Source organism: Heterocephalus glaber, unplaced genomic scaffold (assembly GCF_053883595.1).
Source record: "Heterocephalus glaber isolate CG9 unplaced genomic scaffold, H.glaber_assembly_v1.0 deba00000071, whole genome shotgun sequence".
Classification (NCBI taxonomy): Eukaryota; Metazoa; Chordata; class Mammalia; order Rodentia; family Bathyergidae; genus Heterocephalus; species Heterocephalus glaber.
In genome coordinates this window covers 27,431,531-27,451,676 of record NW_028258137.1, presented here as the reverse complement: position 1 = coordinate 27,451,676, position 20,146 = coordinate 27,431,531, and the positions used below count along the sequence as shown (strand labels likewise).

The following is a 20,146-nucleotide window of genomic DNA, read 5'->3' as shown; positions in this document are numbered from 1 at the left end:
CCTACACCAAGATCAGCCCAGACCTGGGTGCAGAGTGGCACTCGGTGGGCGCTGTCACGGGCATCGTCCTTTTGCTGTTCCTCATGTTGGTTCTGGTGGACCTATTTGCCTGGTGCCAGCGCTGGCAGAAAGAGAAAGGTGGAGACCTAGCTCCCCGTGTCTCCTATACCCCTGAAATTCGGATGACCAGCACTGACTACTCCCTGTCAGGTGAGGGCTCTGCCCTGGCTTCCCACTTCTGCGTCAGCCACACAGCCCAGGAGGAGCGCCTGGTATCCTTGGGAACATTACAGGGTCGGTGGCTGTGTGTAGTCACCCCAGAGAGCTAATGGAGGCGGGGAGCAAGAAAGAACTTACTTGGGAAAGGTCCATGGGGTTCTAGACCCCATCTCTTAGAAGCTGTTCCCCCAGAACAGCCCCATTCCCCCTCATAGTGCTTCAGAGAATATCTCCCTCCAGGGCCATTGGTGCACATCAGGATGCTAGGCCTTGGGGCCAGGGCCCCAGGCCTGTCCATTTCTGCTTCTCTGGTGAAGGCCTCAGGCCAGCCCTCCCAGAGATAGGAGGACCTTCTTAGTACAGGAAGAGAGTGGGGCCTGACTTGGGAGAGGTCTGCAAGGTTGGTCGCTGTCCTGGCAAGTGGGCAGACCATTTTTAATGACTTTAATTCAGGGTTTCACTGGTACATTTTGTAACTGTTATAATATCTACATATCCCCTGGACTATTATTTACTTAAAACTGACTCATTGTTTTTATTTGATGTATTAAAGGAAATTTAATATCACTGCTATAAATAGTTACTAATTAATTCAACAAAAATTTATGAAGTGTTTCACATACACCATGAAGTATTTAACACACAGTAAGTAATGGGCATACAACAGTGAAAACATGGACTAGAAACTATCCCCACCCTCATGTAGCTATTGTTCTAATAGAGGAAACAGACAATAAGCACGATAGATATATAAATGTATAGTACATTAGAGTGGTCAGTGCTGAGGGGAAAGAAGAGGGCATTTTGGTCCTTTTTGTGCTGCTGTAACAGAACACTACAGAACTGGTAATTCATAAAGAACAGAAATTTACTCTCTCACAATTCTGGAGACAAAGAAGTCCAAGGTCATGGCATTGATGAGGACCTTCTTTAGGTTCTTGTTTAATAGAAAGCAGCGGGTCTGGGAAACGGGGTGAATCCTTCATCCTCACATGGTGGAAGAACAGAAGAACAGAACCCACTCCTGAAAGCTCTTTTTAGCCATTCCTAAATCTGTTTGTGAGTGCAGGGTCCTCGTGACCGACACACCTTCCATTAAGCCCCACTTCCCAACCTATTACACTAGATATTATTTCCCCACACATTAAATTTGCGAACTCTATCACAGCATAGCAAAGGGCTATCAGGTGTGAGGGCAATAGTTACAATTTTTAGATATGCAGGGCCTCCTTGAGACAGTAACTTTTGAGTACAAATCTGAAAGGGACCGGCACTAGAAATCTAAGAAAAACAAATCCAGTGAGTAGAGTAGATAGTGCAAACCCCAGAGTGAGTTTGCCTGGAGTGTAGAAGGGAAAAGATGGAGGTCATGGGCAGAAGCAAGGAGACTGGATAGCCAGCTAAGGCAAAAATGCAAGCAAGAGATGCTTGTGGGTTGGACTAGAGTAATGAGAAATGATGAGATTCTAAAAATACTGTGCAGGTAGAGCCAATATTTGCCCATGGGCCAGTTATGGAATATAGGTGCAGGAAAAAAGATCAAGGAAAACCCCCAAATTTTCATGTTGGAGTCCAGTATAGTCTTTCTTTCTCTCCCACCCTAAAGGCCCTCCTTACCACCACCCCCCCATTAGGTTTCTGTCATTTGCGTCCACTCAATGAAGGAAAGTTACCACTGATATTCAGGGAGAGAGTGCTTGCTTAGCGTGTGTGAGGCCCTGGGTTCAATCCTCAGCACTGCAAAGACAAAAAACACATTTAAAGCTTTAAGCTATAAACCTATTTGTGGTTTCACATATCTAAAGCTTGGGTCTGCTTCTAAGGCTGTGACACTTTGTCTATGTTCTAAAATGTTGCCCTTCTATTCTTCCACAATCTTGAACTAATTGCATTGGAAAGTTACTCTATATTTCAAGAATCCAGCAGATACCTATCAAAATACAGTACTGAAATTCTGTATATTGTAAATATACCGAATATACTCTGAATATTACAAGCATACTGAAATTCTGTTTAGTTAATTCTGATACATTGTCTAGTTGACTAGGGTAAGGAACACAGTTTTCTCAGAGAAGAGAAGCATTTCTGGTTCTTAGGAGTTAAGCTATAGACAGATCCATACTTAATAAATCATGTGCCACTTTTGTCAAATGAGTAAATGCAATTTAGCACCATAAACTGAAATTTTCACTAATTTCACCTTTTTTTTGGTGTATTCACTTTTTTATTACACTTGTTCTAGGAGAGAAGAGATTAAATAGAGTAACACTATATAAGCAAGAAAGCATAGTTTCATGACGAGCCAAAACATTAAATAAGAAAAACAAGGCCATCTCATTCTATCTTAAATATTGGCCTGTTACTTTAGTATTAATATAGCACTGGTATTTGCAATTAGAACCAATATTCTGGTCTCTGTACAAAAATAATACCTTTCTAGGGCCAGGGGTTTAGCTCAGCGGTTCCGGCGCCTGCCTCACAAGCTCAAGGTCCCAAGTTTGATCCCCTGTACCAATAATAATAATAACAATAATAATAATAATAATACTTTTCTTTGACATTAGTTCTTTAAACATCTACCTTGATTCCACATAGATGGAATCATTTAGTGCCCTCAGCAATAAATAACCTGTATTACTTTCAATTAAACAAATTAGCTTGTATTTCTACATCAAACTGTACTACCATACATCCATTTCATCAGAGAAATTCTGTATTATCCCTATGGATTATGTTTGCTTTTATATTGGATTGTGTAGCAAACAAAATGCTTAAAATATGATTAAGGTGGGGGAACCCTCTTACAACTGTCCCCAAGTAGATTCCTCCTAACTGTAATGCTTCCAGGCTGGTTTCTTCACTGGGCTGCAGATTTTTCTGCCCAGTAGCTTCTAGACACCCTATTTCCCAGCCTGAATGCCCCTGTTCCTGTGTTCTGTGTGTATTTTGACATCTCCATCCATCTGGCCAACCAGGTTCACAAAGTGAATCTTGGACCCCTGTCTAACCTTTACTTCCTATTTCCAGTTAGTTGCCCCAAACTGCCACTGAAAGCTTCCCAGCTGGCTTTTCAGCATCTATCCCTTCTTCCCCTCACTGCCAGCTTTATCTTCTTGAAGCTCAGATGTATCTTGTTCATTGCTCTGAAACCTTACAATTCTTCTCTATGGAATAGTCTAAACTCCTTAGAATAGAATTAAGGCTTTCCACCATTTGGCCAACTCCTCAAGGCATTTTGTTTCGATTATATCAAATGTTTAATTCATGGAGATGACTGAGTGATGGCAGAGTGGCCAACACCAGTAAAAGAAGTTTTGTTACAGTTCTCAACAGAAGGGAGCATAATATACCACACAGGGTCACATGGGCAAGTGCCAGGGTCAGTGCAGAGAACAGGAAGCAAAGGTAAAAATCATGGTGCAGACCTTTTATGATGTCCATGGGAAGGAATGGGGAGGCAAGAAAGCAACCTTGAGCAAGCTTAGCACTTTATTGTTTAAATAACATCAGTGGGCTCTGGAGTAGAGGAGTGATCTCCAGTTGTCCTGTACTGGGCCCTGGGGTGACTTACTACAGTGATCTAGGGGAGAAGAAATATTGATGTAGTGTGTGAATTAGCTTCAGGAAATGGGCTTGCATTAATTATATATTTGTATAACATTTGTATAACAAAAGCATGTTAGCAGGGGCAGTGTTTGCTATCTCTATGAATTACCTAACTCTGGAAAGGCATTTCCTCCCTGCAACCCCAAAGCCCCAAGATGTCAAAGCATCATAAAATTCAGAAGGAGGGCCGGGGATTTAGCTCAGTGGTGCTGCTGCCTGCCTCACAAGTGCAAGGTCCTGAGTGTGATTCCTGATACCAAAAAAAAAAAGGTATAAAATTCAGAAGGCAGTGTTACTGTTTGAAAATGCTGGTGTTGGACCAGCTTGTTCCTCCTAAATTAAGCCAAGCAAGCTCAAAGTGTGTCTGTTTGAGGTTTCAGTGTAGGTAAGTGGAGTGTAATATAGTTTTGTGGATGACATTTGGATTTAAAAATCAGCCCAGCAATAGGGACATCTTCTTGATCAAGACTGCCTAATACAAAAATAAGCTACATAAATTCCTAATTTGGAATACAGCTGGACAAAAGCAGTTTGTGCCTCAGCAAATTGGACAGCCAATTGTAGCTATAATTTTGATGATGTCACAATATGGAAGAACTGGTCAAAGTGCTATTTAATCAGACCTGGAGTACATAGTACATAATGCCTTTATTTGATGCCCCCAAAAGTGTTGTAAAACGTTTTCATTTTGATATAAACATTTAAAGGACCACATGAACATAATCTGGTACAAATGACGCTGCAGCTCAGCGGGCGTTCCAACTTCCAGGTAAAATTCTCAAGCGAGGCTGCAGGAAAAAGGGAGGAGGAACTTCCGGCTGACGCCCCCTAGCCCTTCTGTCGCCCGGGACCCCATCCGCAGATTTTGTCGATTGCTTCTGCCTGAGCAGTGACGGACCCACTCCGATCGACTGGTTGGGTCTGACCCGTTCCCGGGCGCGGGAAAATGAGTTTCCACCCAGCCCGGCAGTCTCAGCACCCTCCTCGACCCTGAGGCGCCTGGTCAGCCTGTGGGTCCTCCGGGTTCCACTCAAATCGAATCACACTAGGGGAGGTGGAGGAGCTCGGGTCGCCTCCATGTCCGAGGCTTATTTCCGGGTGGAGTCGGGCGCGCTGGGACCTGAGGAGAACTTTCTCTCCTTGGACGACATCTTGATGTCCCACGAGAAGCTGCCAGTGCGCACGGAGACTCCCATGCCGCGCCTGAGCACCTTCTTCCCGGAATGGGGCGCCGGAGCCGGGCCGGACCACGCGCTGCCGCAGGTGGGCCGCGGGCTTGCGGTTCGGAGGGCGGCGCCCCGCAAGCTGTGACCTCGTCGGGCCCCCTCCAACACTGGTTCCCTTATTGGAACCGCAAGTTGTCAGTGTCTTCCGCCTTCACGTATCGGGGTGTGGGCTGTCACCGCCGAGTACTTCAGGATGGGGTTCTCCTCGCGTGTCCCTTAAAACAGCTTTGAGTTCTGTCAGCGCGCGTATTAGCGCTGGGAACTGCAAATTGCCATATTCTTTCGGGCACACCGATGACGTTAGTGCCAGGACTGACGGCCTGAGGGCGAAAGCTTTTCCGCCTTTTATCCCTTGAGTCCGTCCTCAGCGCTGTAAGTAGGTCTTGTAAACGTAACAGAAAGGTTAGGTACCGAGACCAGCGTTCCTTGGTAAATGGTGAGCTGGGATTGGAACCTAGGGCCCTGTGGCTTCAAATACAAGTTTGTCCCAGGACCATGGTGTTGATTTGACCCTTGATTAACTGGCTGAAGTAGTTTTTGTTACGGTTTCTCCCCTATAAAGTTAGTCATTTTTATGCCTTTTCATATTGAACACTTTGGAAGGAAGGCACGCATTGCCACACTGAAGGAGTAGGAAGTTATCCTCTGCATCTTGGAGGCCAAACTGTCTACATGAATACTTGAAACAATTCTGCATAAGAGAGTTTTATTTTCTTTTAAAATTTTCTTTCCTTTTTATTTTTATAGTACATGTTTGCAGTACATAATGATTACATTCATCTTTGGGAGTTGGTACATGTACATAACACATCTTAATTCTTTTTTATCTCCTCCTTTCACGCTTCCTTCATCCTTTGGTCCCCCTCCCTTTTGCAAGTGCATAGGAAAGTTTTTATGACATTTAATATCATTCTTAGATATATGAGCATTTGTATTTTCTATTCTCGAGTTTCAGTATATGGGGGAGTTCTAGAAAGCTGACTATCAATGTTTTCAAGTGTATAATGTTGCTCAAAATATCCCTTTATACTCTTTTAAATGTAGTATTATACTAGTATCCTGAGTTTTACTCTTGAAATTGATAAATTCTGCTAAAGTTTGTCAATTTTATTGGTTTCTTTTTGTTTTGTTAAATTCTTTTATTGGTACATTGTAGGTATACAACACAATTACATTTCTCATTGGGAACTTGTACCTTTACATAATGCATCTTGGTTCTTATTTTTCCCCCATTCCTAGCCCTCCCTTCACCCCCTCCACACTTCCCTATTTACAAAGACTTTATTTCCATTTTTTCCATTTCTCAGCATTTTTCCTTTCCCTTCTTTCCTTTCCCCTGCCCCTCCCACTACCCCTACCCCTTTGGACCTTCTTTTCCTATTTTGCATTATTGATTATTCATTCTAATCATTGGTATATTTTAGGTATACAATATAATGACATTCATCATTGGAAATTTGCACCTTTACATAATCTCTCTTGGTTCTTATTTTTCACCCTTGCCCAGCCCTCCCTTCAACCCCTCCAGTCCTCCCTATTTACAAAGATTTTGTTCCTATTTTTCCATTTTCTCATATTAATCTCATTCCCTTCTATCCTTTCCCCAGCCCTCCCACTTCCTTCCCCTTTGCCCCTTTTCTTCCTATTTCACATTACCTATTATACGTTTTAGTCCTTATTTACACTTTCAGTTTCTCACACCAGAGAAACTATTCAGTATTTACACATGTGTGTCCTATTTATTTCACTTAAGAGTATTGCCTCAATGTACATCCACTTAGCTATAAATGTCTCTAATTCTCATTTTTGATGGCTGAGTAGGACTCCATTTTATTAAAAAACCACATTTTCTTTATCCAGTCTCCAGTTGATGGGCATTTGGGCTGTTTCCAAGTTTTAGCGATTGCAAACTGTGCTGCTATGAACATGGGCGCACATATATCACTGTGGTATGATTCTTTTAATTCTTTGGGGAAGATCCCCAGCAGTGGAATAGCGGGGTCAAATGGGACTTCCAGTCCTAGTTCTTTGAGGTATCTCCATACTGATTTCCACAGTGCTTGCACAGTCTACACTCCCACCAGCAGTGGAGCAGGGTTCCTCTTTCCCCACAGCCCCGCCAGCATTTGTTATTGGTTGATTTCATGATAGCAGCCATTCTTTCCAGAGTGAAGTGGAATCTCAGCGTTGTCTTCATTTGCATCTCTCGAATGACCAGTAATGTTGAACATTTTTTCATGTATTTAGTTGCTATTTCTACTTCTTTGTCTGAGAAATGTCTGTTCATTTCAGATGCCCACTTTTGGATTTGGTCTTTAAATTTGGGAGGTCTGATCTTTTTAAGTTGTTTATAGATTTGAGATAGTAGACCTTTGTCTGAGGAAGAGCAGGTGAAGATTTTTTCCCACATTGTGGGTTGTCTCTTCACACTGCTGGTGGTTTCTCTTGCTGTGCAGAAGCCTTTTAATAAGAAGAGATCCCATTTGTTGATTGTTTGTGCTAGTTCACAGGCAGCTGAGGTTTTGTTCATAAAATCTTTTCCTACACCGATGTCTTCAAGGATTCTACCCAACCTCTGTTCCAACTGGTTCAGTTTCTATTTTAATATTTAGATCTTTAATCCATTTTGATTTTAGTTTAGTGCATGGTGAGAGATACAGGTCTAGTTTTAATCTTTGGCAAGTTGAAGCCCAATTTTTCCAGCACCATTTATTAAAGAGGCTATCTTTCCTCCAGTGAGGGTGTTTGGCTCCTTTATCGAAGATGAGATGGCTGAGTGTGTCTGGAGTTGTTTCTGCATCTTCTAATCTGTTCCACTGGTCCTCAGGTCTGTTTCTTTGCCAGTACCATGCTGTTTTTATCACAGTAGCTTTGTAGTAGAGTTGCAGGTTGGGGATTGTGATACCCCCTGCCATGTCTCTGTTACCTAGAATTGCTTTTGCTATTCTGGGTCTCTTCTTGCTCCAAATGAATTTTTGGATTGTTTTCTTGAGGTCTATGAAGTATGGTGCTGGGATCTCAATTGGGGTTGCATTAAATCTATATAGCAGTTTTGGAAGTATGGCCATTTTCACCATATTAATCCTTCCTACCCAGGAGCAGGGGATGTCTGTCCATTTTCTGATATCATCTTCAATCTCTCTTTTCAGAGTGCCATAGTTTTCAGAGAAGAGGTCTTTGATTTCTTTCATTAGGTTGATTCCTAGGTATTTCAGTTTTTTGGATGCTATTGTGAAAGGAATTATTTGTCCTATTTCTCTCTCAGTGAGTGTGTCATTGGTGTAGAGGAAAGCTATTGAATTTTGTGTGTTGACCTTGTAACCAGCTACTTGACTGAATTTGGTTATTAAGTCTAGAAGACTTTTGGTGGAGTTCTTGGGGTCTTCTATAGAGAGTATCATGTCATCTGCAAATAATGACAATTTGACTTCTTCATTACCTATCTTTATTCCTTTTATTTCTTTCTCGTCTAATTGCCATGGCTAATGTTTCCAGAACTATATTGAACAGGAGTGGTGATAGTGGACATCCTTGTCTTGTTCCTGATTTTAGTGTGAAGGATTTCAGTTTTTGACCATTTAGTATGATATTGGCTGTTGGTTTTTCATAGATGGCTTTTATCAGTTTGAGGTAGAGACCCTCCATTCCAATTTTTTGTAAGGTTTTTGTCATAAATGCATGTTGGATTTTGTCAAATGCTTTTTCTGCATCTATGGAGATAATCATATGGTTTTTGTCCTTGACTGTATTGATATAGTGTATTACACTGATTGATTTGCGTAATTGAACCATTCCTGCATCTCTGGGATGAATCCCACTTGATCAGAGTGTATGATCTTCTTGATGATCTTCTGCATTCTGTTTGCTGATCTTACTGATCTTACTAAGGATTTTTGCATCTATGTTCATTAGTGAGATTGGCCTATAGTTCTCCTTTTTCATTGGGTCTTTCTCTGCTTTGGGGATCAAGGTGATGCTTGCTTCCAGGAATGAATTTGGGAGTATTGCTTCCCTTTCAATTTCATTGAAGAGTTTAAACAGTAGTGGCAGCAGTTCCTCTCTAAATGTCTTGTAGAATTCAGCAGTGAAGCCTTCAGGGCCCAGGCTTTTCTTATTTGATGATTTTTTAATTATGTTTTCAATTTCATTGGTTGATATTGGGTTCAGAATTTTTAGGTCTTCTTCGTTCAACTTTGGTAATTCATATGTATCTAGGAATCTGTCCATTTCTTCTGTGTTGTCCATCTTATTGGCGTATAGGTTCTGGAAGTAGGTATTGATGATCCTCTGGATTTCTGCTGGATCCATTGTAATTTCACCCTAATTGCATGGATTTGGGCCTTTTCTTTCCTTTTTCTGATAAGGTTGGCTAAGGGTTTGTCAATTTTGTTGAGTCTTTCGAAGAACCAACTCTTGGCTTCATTGATTTTTTGTATTATTCTCTCAGTCTCCATTGGATTGATTTCTCCTCTGATCTTTATAATTTCCTCCCTTGTATGAGTTCTGGGGTTGTCCTACTCTTCTTTTTCTAGAAGCTTGAGGTGCAGCATCAGGTTGTTTAATTGGGCTCCTTCTGTTTTCCTAATATGTGTATTCACTGCTATGAATTTCCCTCATAAGACTGCTTTCATTGTGTCCCATAGATTCCGATATGTTGTATTGTCATTTAATTGAAGGAACTGTCTGATTTCTTCTTTAATTTCCTCTGTGACCCATTGGTTATTCAGAAGTGTGTTGTTCAATTTCCACATGTTTATGAAATTTTTTGAGTTTCTTTTGCTATGGATCTCCAATTTCATTGCACTATGTTCTGAGGATATACAGGGGATAACTTCAATTCCTTTGCACTTACTTAAACATATTCTATGTGTGAGTATGTGGTCTATTTTGGAGAATGACCCATGTGCAGCTGAAAAGAATGTGTATTCTGATTTTGTGGGGTGGAAGACTCTGTAAACATCTGTTAAGTTCATTTGTTCAAGAGTTCGATTGAGTTCTAGTATTTCATTACTTATTTTTTGTCTAGTTGATCTATCTGTTCGTGACAGTGGGGTGTTGAGGTCCCCCACTACAATTGTATTAGTGCATATATGACTTTTCATGTCCGTTAGTATTTGTTTTATATAGTTGGGTGCACTAGTGTTTGGTGCATAGATCTTTATGATTGTCATCTCTTCCTCTTGGATTGTTCCCTTTACCAGGATGTAGTGTCCTTCTTCGTCTCTCTTAATCAGTGTTGGTTTGAAATCTACTTGATCTGCAAAGAGGATAGCTACTCCTGCTTTTTTATGGGTTCCTGTCCCATGCAGTATTGTTTTCCACCCTTTAACTTTCAGTCTATGAGTTTCCTTTTGAATTAAGTGTGTTTCTTGCATGCAGCATATTGTTGGATTTTGCTTTTTGACCCATTCTGCCAGTCTCTTTCTTTGGATTGGTGAATTGAGACCATTGATGTTGATGGTTATAACTGAAACGTATTGACTTGTCATTGCCATGACTTTTTCTTTTTGTTGGGTTCTCCCCCTTTACATTTAATTTCTTGTCGGGCCAGATGGGTTCATTCTGCTTTGCTTCCTGGGGTTGTGATCCTCAGTGTCTGTTCCTAGGATATTGTGTAAAATTCTTTGGAGTGCTGGTTTGGTATTCACGAAGTTCCTAAGGTGCTCTTTGTCATGAAAGTATCTTATGTCTCCATCCATTTTGAAAGATAGTTTTGCAGGGTACATCAATCTGGGTTGGAGGCTGTTTTCTTTTAGGGCTTGAAATATGTCACTCGAAGCTCTTCTTGCCTTGATGGTTTGTGTTGAGAAGTCTGCTATGATTCTGATGGCCTTTCCTTTGTATGTGATTTGTTTCTTTTCTGTAACTGCTTGTAGAACTTTGTTCTTCTGTTGAGTTTCTGGAATCTTAACAATTATATGTCTATGTGTAGATTTTTTTTGATCAAGGCTAGTTGGAGTCGTATGTGCCTCACTTATCTGTATGTCAAGCTCTTTTCCCCTGCTTGGGAAGTTTTCTGCCATTACTTCTGTGAAGTGTTTTTTTATGTCATCTGCACTCCTGTTTCTTCATTGACTCCAATCAGTCTTATGTTATTCTTTGCATCATCTAGCAGCTGCTGGATTGATTTCTCATGTCCCTTTATAATTTTGAAACATTTTTTCTTTTCCTGGTCATTAATTGCAATCTTATCTTCTATATCTGAAATTCTGTCCTCACATTGGCTCATTCTGCTGTGTAGATTTTCAGTGTAGTTTTTCATCTCCTGGAAATCTATTTGCATCTGTTTTATGGATTCCATTTGTTTCCTATGTTGAGATTCCATCATGTTCCTGAGCTCCTCTCTAGATTTATTAATCATGTCTTGCACTAGGAGCACAATTTCTCCTGTTATCTGAGAAATTATTTCTGATTTCATTTTTTCCCGATCCCCTTTTGTTGCCAGTTCAGTGGGTCCAGGTGGTTGAGTATCAGAGTGTTCCATCTCATTTCCCTTTGGGGTTGCTGTAGGTGATCTGGAAGTCTAGTTTTGAGACTTGTTTATGTGTCTTCTCATTTGGATGGGGGGGTGGGGACAGGTGTGTGTGTGTGCTGTTGTTGCCTGCACGGCTCACCTCTTCTGCACTGGGAGTGGTGGTATGGCGGCCCGGGAGGAGTTCGTAGAGGTTTCAGTCCATAATTGGCTGGCTTCAAGGCAGGGTGGCACATGACATAGGGGCATCACAGAGGAGAAACAGTTCATGGCATCCACATGGTAGCAAACGCCGATTTGTTGTATTTTTTCATTATCAGAGAACTCAATATTTTCTCATTTCCCTTGTAACTTTTCCTTCAATCTGTGGGTTGTTACTTAGAGGGCTGGTGCTTCATTCCACACATTTTGAAACTTTGCTGTATACCTTTTTTGTTCTTGATTCTAGTTTAATTCCACTGTGGCTAGAAAACAGTCTGAATTATTTCAGCTTTTTTTTTTTTTTTTTTGGTTTTGAGGATCAAACTAGGTACCTTGTGCTTGAGGTAGGTGGCAGAACCAGTGAGCTAAATCCCCGGCCTTATTTCAGCTTTTTGAAAGTTGGTAAAACTTACTTTATGCCTTGTTATAAGATCAATTTAGCCATTCTGAATGCACTTGGAAAGATGGGTTTTGTGGAGTCATGTTGTGCAATAAAGTATGTAAATATATGTAAGTCAGGTGAAGTTTGTTTTTGTTTTGTTGAGATTTTCTGTGTTCTTACTGATTTTTGTGTGTGTTTGTGTGGGGGGGGGCACTTTCTACTTAAAGTCTTCCACTATGATTATTGATTTGTTTGTTTCTCCTTTTACTTCTCTCAGTGTAGTGACACATTTATATCTTCTTTATAGATATATAATGACCATCTTATTGTCAAATGTCCCTTTTTGTGTCTGGTGATGCTTCTTCCTTCCTTCATTTTAGTGTTTACATGACACTTTTGCTATCTTATTTTTATTTTTATTTTCTTTTTTGGTATTCAGAATCGAACTCGGGTCCTTGCGCTTGTGAGGCAGGCGACAGAACCACTGATGTAAATCCCTGGCCCTCTATCTTATTTTTAATGTTTCTGTTTCTTTATATTTAAGGTATGTTCCTTTTATGCAGCATATAGTTGGGTTTTGTTTTTTAGTTTGACAATTTTTAATCCATGTAATTAATCCACTTACATTTAATTATTGATGTATTTGTGTTTATTTTCTTTGTTTCCCATCTGTTTCAGGTTTCTTTTTCTTTCCTTTCTTGACTCCTTTTGGATTAAACAAGTTTATTATCCATTTAAAGTTTTGTTTACTTAGTTATATATTTTTCTATTATTTTAGTGACTACATTAATTATTACATAATTTTTTATTAATAATATTATCCAAGTTACTACTTCAAAGACAATATTAGGATCATGGAACACTTTAGTTCTATTCTCTCCCTCCTGCATTATTTTCATGTAGTCTAATATGATTCATTTAAAACCCTATAAAACATTATTATTCTATTTACCCATTTATTTACTCTTTGCGTGACCCTTTTTTCTTTCTGCATTTCCATATTTCTGGAATCATTTTCATTTTCCCTTCAGGATTTCCTTACTTGGTAAGGAAATTTATCTGGTGGTAAATCCTCAATTTCTGTCTCTGACAGGGGTCCCCAAGACCACCCCCGTATTTGATAATTCACTAAGAGGACTTACAGGACTTAGCATAAGGTGGGACCCATGGTTAGGATTTATTACAGCAACAGGATACAAAACAGAATAAGCAAAGGGAAAGCATATATTGGAGGAAGTCTAGAGAAGACCAGGTACATAGCATAAGCCTCCTTGGGTCTAGCAGGGAAGCTTGTTAAATACTTAGTGCTCCAGGTTTTATTGGGGAAGTACTCTCTGCCCAGCACATAAAAAGCAAGTGTTCATATACACCATGTTGTTTCTACAAAAGTTTAGTCACAGTGAGATCCTTTCATCACTTTTGGGACTGGTGGGAACCCTCCCGAAATCCAAGTTTCCAGATGCCAACTGAGGCCACTTTCTCTCAGAAAAATGCCTTTATTTCACCTCTCCTTTCTTTTTTTAATCCAAAATGAGTTTATTGGGATGGCTTCCCACCCATCTTGATTGAGAGTGCTGTTAGTGCTACTTCCTCCCTTTAGTAAGCCTTGCTTGTCCTCCTGTAGGTTGGCAGAGAACAATGGGGGCAGCCAACACACAAAACTACTATTTGTGCACAGCTAACGACTGTGGTGAAATGTGGTTATTTCACATCCATGAAGTAGGAACTGGGGCTCTATACCAGTTACTTCCTGTTTCCTCTTCTCTTCCTCTGGAGAGGGGTATCTTCTTTGCAAGAGACATGTTCTTGTTGGGAGGGCATCACTATTGGAAAGTTCACCTTTTTTTTTTTCTTTGAGACGGGGTCTTGCTGTATAGTTCAGGTTGGTCTTGAACTCGCTATGTAGCTCAGGCTGGCCTCAAACAGCGATCCTCCTGCCTCAGCCTCCCAAGTGTTGGGATTACAGATGTGTGCCACCATGCCTGTCTCACTTTTGCTTACTCTTTAATATATTTTATATGTCAGTTAAAAAACCAAACTTAATAAAAATAAATAAAACTTTCAGCCCACACAGTTCATTTCTTTAGGTCACAACCAGGTCTTCTACAGTTGAGAGTCATTCTCCCAAAGAGAAGAAAAAATATTGATCAGGTTATATGTATTTCCTTTTTGTCATGTACATTTACTGTATATTTGTCTACTTTTATGAATCTACATTTTTTTTTTGGTACCAGGGATCAAACTTGGGATCTTGTGCTTGCAAGGCAGGTGCTAGAACCACTAAGCTAAATCCCCAGCCCTAGTCTACATTCTTGTCTGATGCAGGGCTCAAAGCTTGAATTCCCCTTATGGCTGGCAAAAGGACTTTTTGACAACAAGCGGCGCATCCTTTCTGTGGAACTTCCCAAGATCTACCAAGAGGGTTGGAGGACCGTATTCAGTGCAGATGCCAATGTGGTAAACCTCCACAAAATGGGACCCCATTTCTATGGGTTTGGCTCCCAGTTGCTCCATTTTGACAGTCCGGAGAATGCGGATATATCCCAGTCTCTACTGCAGGTAAGTACTGTAATTGGTATGAAAACCCGCAGTCCTGCATCTGTCTTTGGAGGCAGCTGTGGCAGCCACCAGATGTCAGTTTTGCCCAGGGAAATGTATGGTTATAAACAGTTTATTATTATTTCAGGTCAGCCTACAATTATAATGTGTCTGCCAATATAAAAAAAATATTTTTTAAATTAAGTTTTTTTTTTTTATTTTTTTAAATTTTATTTTATTGGTACATTTTAGGTACACAGTATAATGGCATTCATCATTGGAAATTTGCACCTTTACATAATCTCTCTTGATTCTTATTTTTTCCCCATTCCCCTGCCCTCCCTTCAACCCCTCCATCCCTCCCTATTTACAAAGACTTTGTTTCCATTTTTTTCATTTTCTCATGTTAATTCCATTCCCTTCTTTCCTTTCCCCTACCCCTCCCACTTAATTAAATTTATTTTTAACTAATACTTAAAAACAAACATTATATATATTATTGGGTACCATGTGATATTTCAGTACATATATACATTGTATAATGTTTAAATCAAGTTAAACATAACTCATTATGGTAAAAATTTTCAATATAGCTTTTTGAAATATATAGTTTATTATTATCTTTAGTCACCTGACTTTGCAGTAACACTGCAAACTTTCTTGCCTCTTTTATATATTTTTTAAAATACGACTTGTCTGCTGCTCTTTATATATGCTTTCTAAAAATTGGAATCAGCAGGAAGTCCAGGAAAAGAGAAAAAAGGTGATGGTGTATTACAGGTTACAGGCACTTAGATTCAAAGTCCCTGCCCATCATAGGACTGTGCTAAGGGTTCCTGTTGGAAATACTTGAATTATTTTGTTCTTTGTTCCCTTCTTCTGGAGTTAAGACGTGGCTCTACTATGAACTAGTTGTTTGATTTGGTCAAGTTTCTGCACCTCTCTAGGCATGAATTCTTCACATGTAACATGGAGATAATAATAGCACCAAAATTACTGAGTTGCGGTGAAAACCACATAGTTCTACTTAATACATTTAATAAGCAATAACTATAATTATTTTTCGTGGACAAAACAGTGCTAACTTTATTTTGACTCTTTACAATTATTTTTTATTCTGTTAACATTAGGAGAAACTACCTTTCTGCCTCTTTGGACAGAAACAGCCAAATGGCTTGACTTCTGCATTCTTAGTTTTAAAAGAACCCTGTGCTAAACTGACGTCATCCTTCAGGCTTAAGTGTTTTTGGCCCACCATGTACTAGTGCTCCTTTTAATGTAGGTAGTAAAGAAAAATGTTGCTGTCCATCCAGAAAAAGAAAATCCATACATAGACTATAGACATAGATTATAATCCTGAATTCAAGCTTTTATGAAGCTCTTTGGCACAGAAATAAAAATGAGGAAAATCCATTTGTCTTCTAATGTCCCAGAACATGTTCCTCAATTAGAGTCTTATGTTTTTTAGTGAGCTGTTGTATGTTTTCTTTTTCTTTGCTTTCAAGTTCTTTAGAGTTGCTTATAGATAAGGTGACTTTCCCATGAGACAGTAGAAGAAACAGAAGCAAGAGCTTGTGGTTTGTGCTCAGAGCCCAATGGTAAAATGGCTCCTGGAGATCTCACGTGTCTGAGATAAATAGAGACTGCGTTCAGTTAAATCAGAATCTGTTTGGTGAAACTGTTACCCTGGGACTACAGAACATTATTATGGCCTTTGTTACTTGACAGTAATGGGTAAGGCTTTTCAATGAGCTTTTATGTGCAAGCCACTGCTGGATGCTTTATATAACAACCATTGGATTCCATAACAGACCATTTCACAGTCAAGGTAACAGGCTTGGCAGTGTTTAGTAGCGTATCTGAGTGGTAGAGGGCATTCAGTCCTCCTCCTGAGTCCTAAGACCAAAATTCTTTCATGCCATTTAAATATTCCAAGATAAAAATAGATCTGGCTTTATGGGATGTTAGATCAACCCTGACTTCTCTTACTTCCTTCTTCAGACATTTATTGGACGTTTTCGCCGGATCATGGACTCCTCTCAGAACACTTACAATGAAGACATTTCAGCCCTGGTAGCTAGGCTAGACGAGATGGAGAGGGGCTTATTTCAAACTGGGCAGAAAGGACTGAATAACTTTCAATGTTGGGAAAAGGGTCAGGCTTCTCAGATCACACCTTCCAACCTCGTTCAGAATTATAAGAAGAGAAAATTCACCGACATGGAGGACTGAAGGCCAGAAAAACAGAATTGCTGCAGGTGGGCTTATGCTTCATGGCTTCTTGATAAGATGTAGTTGACCTTGTTCAGGACCAAATTGTGTCATATCTCATCAGTTATAACCTGCAGTATTCTCAGGAGTTGGGACCATCTTGTTGGGATGGGGTGTCCTGAAGCCCTTGGTCCTCTAATCTTCCAGGACTGGCCCACCTTACTAACCCACAGCCCAAGCCTTTTGACCTAGGAATGCACAGGCAAAGAGAAATCCAAATCTGTCCTAAATAAGGTCCAATGCCATATACATTTGCAGTTGAGTTGGAGCTGGTATTCTTGTGTCAGGGACTTTAGACAGCCTCACATGTTCAGTGTCACTAGCTTTGTACTAGGATGTGTACAAATTGGGTCACCTTTGCCTGTTCACAAAATGTACTCTTGAGCTTTTTGCCTCATCTTCCTCATACTTGAACAAAGACTAGCACCCTCTGGTGCTGGCCTGACTAACAAATCTCTCTGGCTGTTCACCTGTGGGGAATTACCCTAATTTCCAAAAACAGTCACCAAAAAAAAGGTGAGGGGAAGGCAAATGAATGGCATGGCAGGAGAGAGAAGACATTACTTTTGTACTCCGTGATCAGGGCTTTGTGAACCGGAATCACATCACTGCAGTCAGCCTAGAGGGAACATGGTTAAATTGAGCTTGTGTTTGTCTCTGCAATCTTTAGAGCATCCACACACTTATTCCTTTCTGCTCTAGGAAAGCTGTCAGGGATCCACTTGGAATTGCAAAGTAGTTATTAAGGAGTGTTAACCAGCCTTTGTTACATCTGGAAATCAGGACTGGAGCCCTGTTTGAGAATCAACATGGCACATGTTAAGTGGCTAAAAGGCTTGGTTACATTTTTTTTTCTCCTCAGGAAATTCTGGGAAATTATTGCATAGAAGGCCCCTGACCATTTACTGGGAATCTATGTAAGCAAGCACATAACTCTTCTGAGAAGAACAAGGAGGAAACCCAGGCTGAGTAAGAAATAGCATTCCTTATGAGACTGCTGGACTGTCTGGTGGGCAATTTTCTCCACACCATTGCTCCCCTTCCAACACCTTACAACTGACAAATTACCTCTGTGGTTGGAAATTACAGAAGGTTTTGGGTTTCCAAATTGTACAGATGTCTTGATGTAAACCTAGAGTGAAAGAAATGTTTTTAAAATGGAATTGTTTTTACAATTTGATTTTAGTACTAAATAAATGATCAGCTTTTCCTATGAATGTATTCTCTACCAGTAATATTTTTGTAACTCCAGTACTGCAGATGATCAGCAAAGCCATCAGAGAATTTTGTCTTTGATCGTATTTGACAATAACTCCCAAATAAATCATGTTTTAGCAACTGCTCTTTTGTTTGTACAGTACACATAAATATGAGATGCATTCTTTGTTGGGATGTGCTATGGCCTAGGAAAATGAGACTTCCATTATTGTTGCAATATTGTGTATAGCTAGAACCCAAGAAACCACTCTTAGAGTAAGAAAAGCATATTATTTAACTTCTGGCATCTTTATTTTCACAGATATCTTTGTATTTAAAGATAGTCCAAGGCTGCTGCCATTTTTTTTTCTCAAATTAATTTTTCTTCAGGGACTATATGTCAAGGAATACGAGGGTGTGCATATATAGAGTTTTTTCTATTTGAAATTTTGAACACACATAGCATCTGAATCCACTTTCAGTTACACATCTGCCTGCAATCCTGTCAGACTATCCCCTCCTGTGTCACCCTCCCCAAGTAAAGTTTTTCTGGATTACTGTTTGATCCCTTCAAAGAGGTATTTTTCAAAAAAAGGTCAACACATTGACTCTGATAACAACTTGCTGCTAAAATCCAGAGAGTAAATGTGTGCCTTTTCCTCCATTTCCACATAACTAGGCAGAAGTCCTCGCTGCATGCAGGTTTTCCCTGGGACAGTCTGGGCTGCAGGGAGTGGGACAAGGCTCGCTCTCCTCCATGGGTTCCTCCTGCACTCCCTAACTTCTAAACTTTGAGCAGCTCCAGGCTTAGTCCTTGCATCCCTCTTCTTCCTCTTTGTTGTAACACTAGTGATTGAATCCGTAGCCTCATGCATGCATGCTAGGCAAGCACTCTACCACTGAGCTACATACTTTCCCTACATCTTCCATGATCATGGTACATTTATCAAAGCCAAAAAGCTAACGTTAGTACAACACAGGCTTTATGCAGACTTTACGCAGATTTTGAAATCTTCACTATATTTACTATATTTCTTTATATATAGGTAAAGACTATAGGTCTTTACTATATTTCAGAAGTAGAGCTGACTAGAGGTTTCATTGCAGTGAGGTTGGGGTTCCTGGGGGCAACTACGAGTTTTTTTGAGCTTGCCTAGGAGCAAGCTGCTGGTAAACTCATCAGAAAGGGAGAGAATGTAAGATTTCCACCTGAACCTTTCACTTTTTCCTTAGTTCTTAGATCTGATAGAAAAGGGGCCTCTTTGACTCTACTTGAAACTTGTAGCAGTCTCTCTGATAGCAGTAACTTGATTGTCTCCTTTTCTGGCAGCCTCTAGCTAATTTTCTTTGTATCTAAATTAGTTTAAAATGAGCACGACTTTATACACCAACATTATTAACAAGTGTCAGCACAGCTCTGAAAATAGTGCCTGGGAACCAGTTGTGTTTCAGAATTCATAATGGAGCACAGAACCAGCTCATCTTGCAAACTCCCACTGAAGGCTAATTACAACAAAAAAAGAAAAACAGTTTCAAACCTGTGTGGTACTTTCTGCTCCCACTTCACCCTGAGAGCTCTCTTTGATTGCCACATGATTTGCCCATCTGCTTTGTACAACTAAAAATCTTCCTTTTGGACACAAAGAAATGAGTAGCTAAGGAATGTACGTTCAAATGCAACAAAGGAAGTGGATGAGAAAAGATGGCATGATTTATTGAAGGAAAAGTGAGGTGGGGATTTGTTTTGAGGCTTCCAAAAGGTGAGACTGAAACCAATCTTCAAAGCTACATTGCCAGAGTCACTGGAGGGAAAAATAATAGTGGCTTTCCCAGAAGGTGGCTTCACCTTTATTTTTAATTGGTATGTTGTGATACATAATATTTATATGTTTTGTGGAATTGGTACATGCATATCATATCAACTCTCATCCTCCCCCCACCCCTTCCCCATCTCCAAAAAGTCTACTTCCCTGTTTCCTACTCATTTATTTCACTCATTATTTATACCTTGGGTTTCTCATATGAGAGAAACCA

At 40.1% G+C, this 20,146-nt stretch overlaps 1 protein-coding gene across 3 annotated transcripts in view; it reads left to right on the top strand.

The window, feature by feature from the left end:
• The first annotated feature begins 4,747 nt into the window (after positions 1-4,747).
• Gins3 (GINS complex subunit 3) overlaps positions 4,748-20,146 on the top strand; it is a 31,166-nt gene continuing 15,767 nt past the window's right edge. The window contains exons 1-4 of one of the 3 annotated variants that reach the window (XM_004843130.4): positions 4,751-5,088; positions 14,432-14,665; positions 16,646-16,902; positions 17,778-18,253. In XM_004843130.4, the coding sequence (XP_004843187.1) occupies positions 4,903-5,088; positions 14,432-14,665; positions 16,646-16,876 (651 nt within the window). In that variant the 5' untranslated portion in view covers positions 4,751-4,902 and the 3' untranslated portion in view covers positions 16,877-16,902; positions 17,778-18,253. Of the gene's footprint in view, positions 5,089-14,431; positions 14,666-16,645; positions 16,903-17,777; positions 18,254-20,146 lie in introns of those variants that run through there. The other 2 variants (XM_021256971.2, XR_002394366.2) reach the window with 2 other exon arrangements.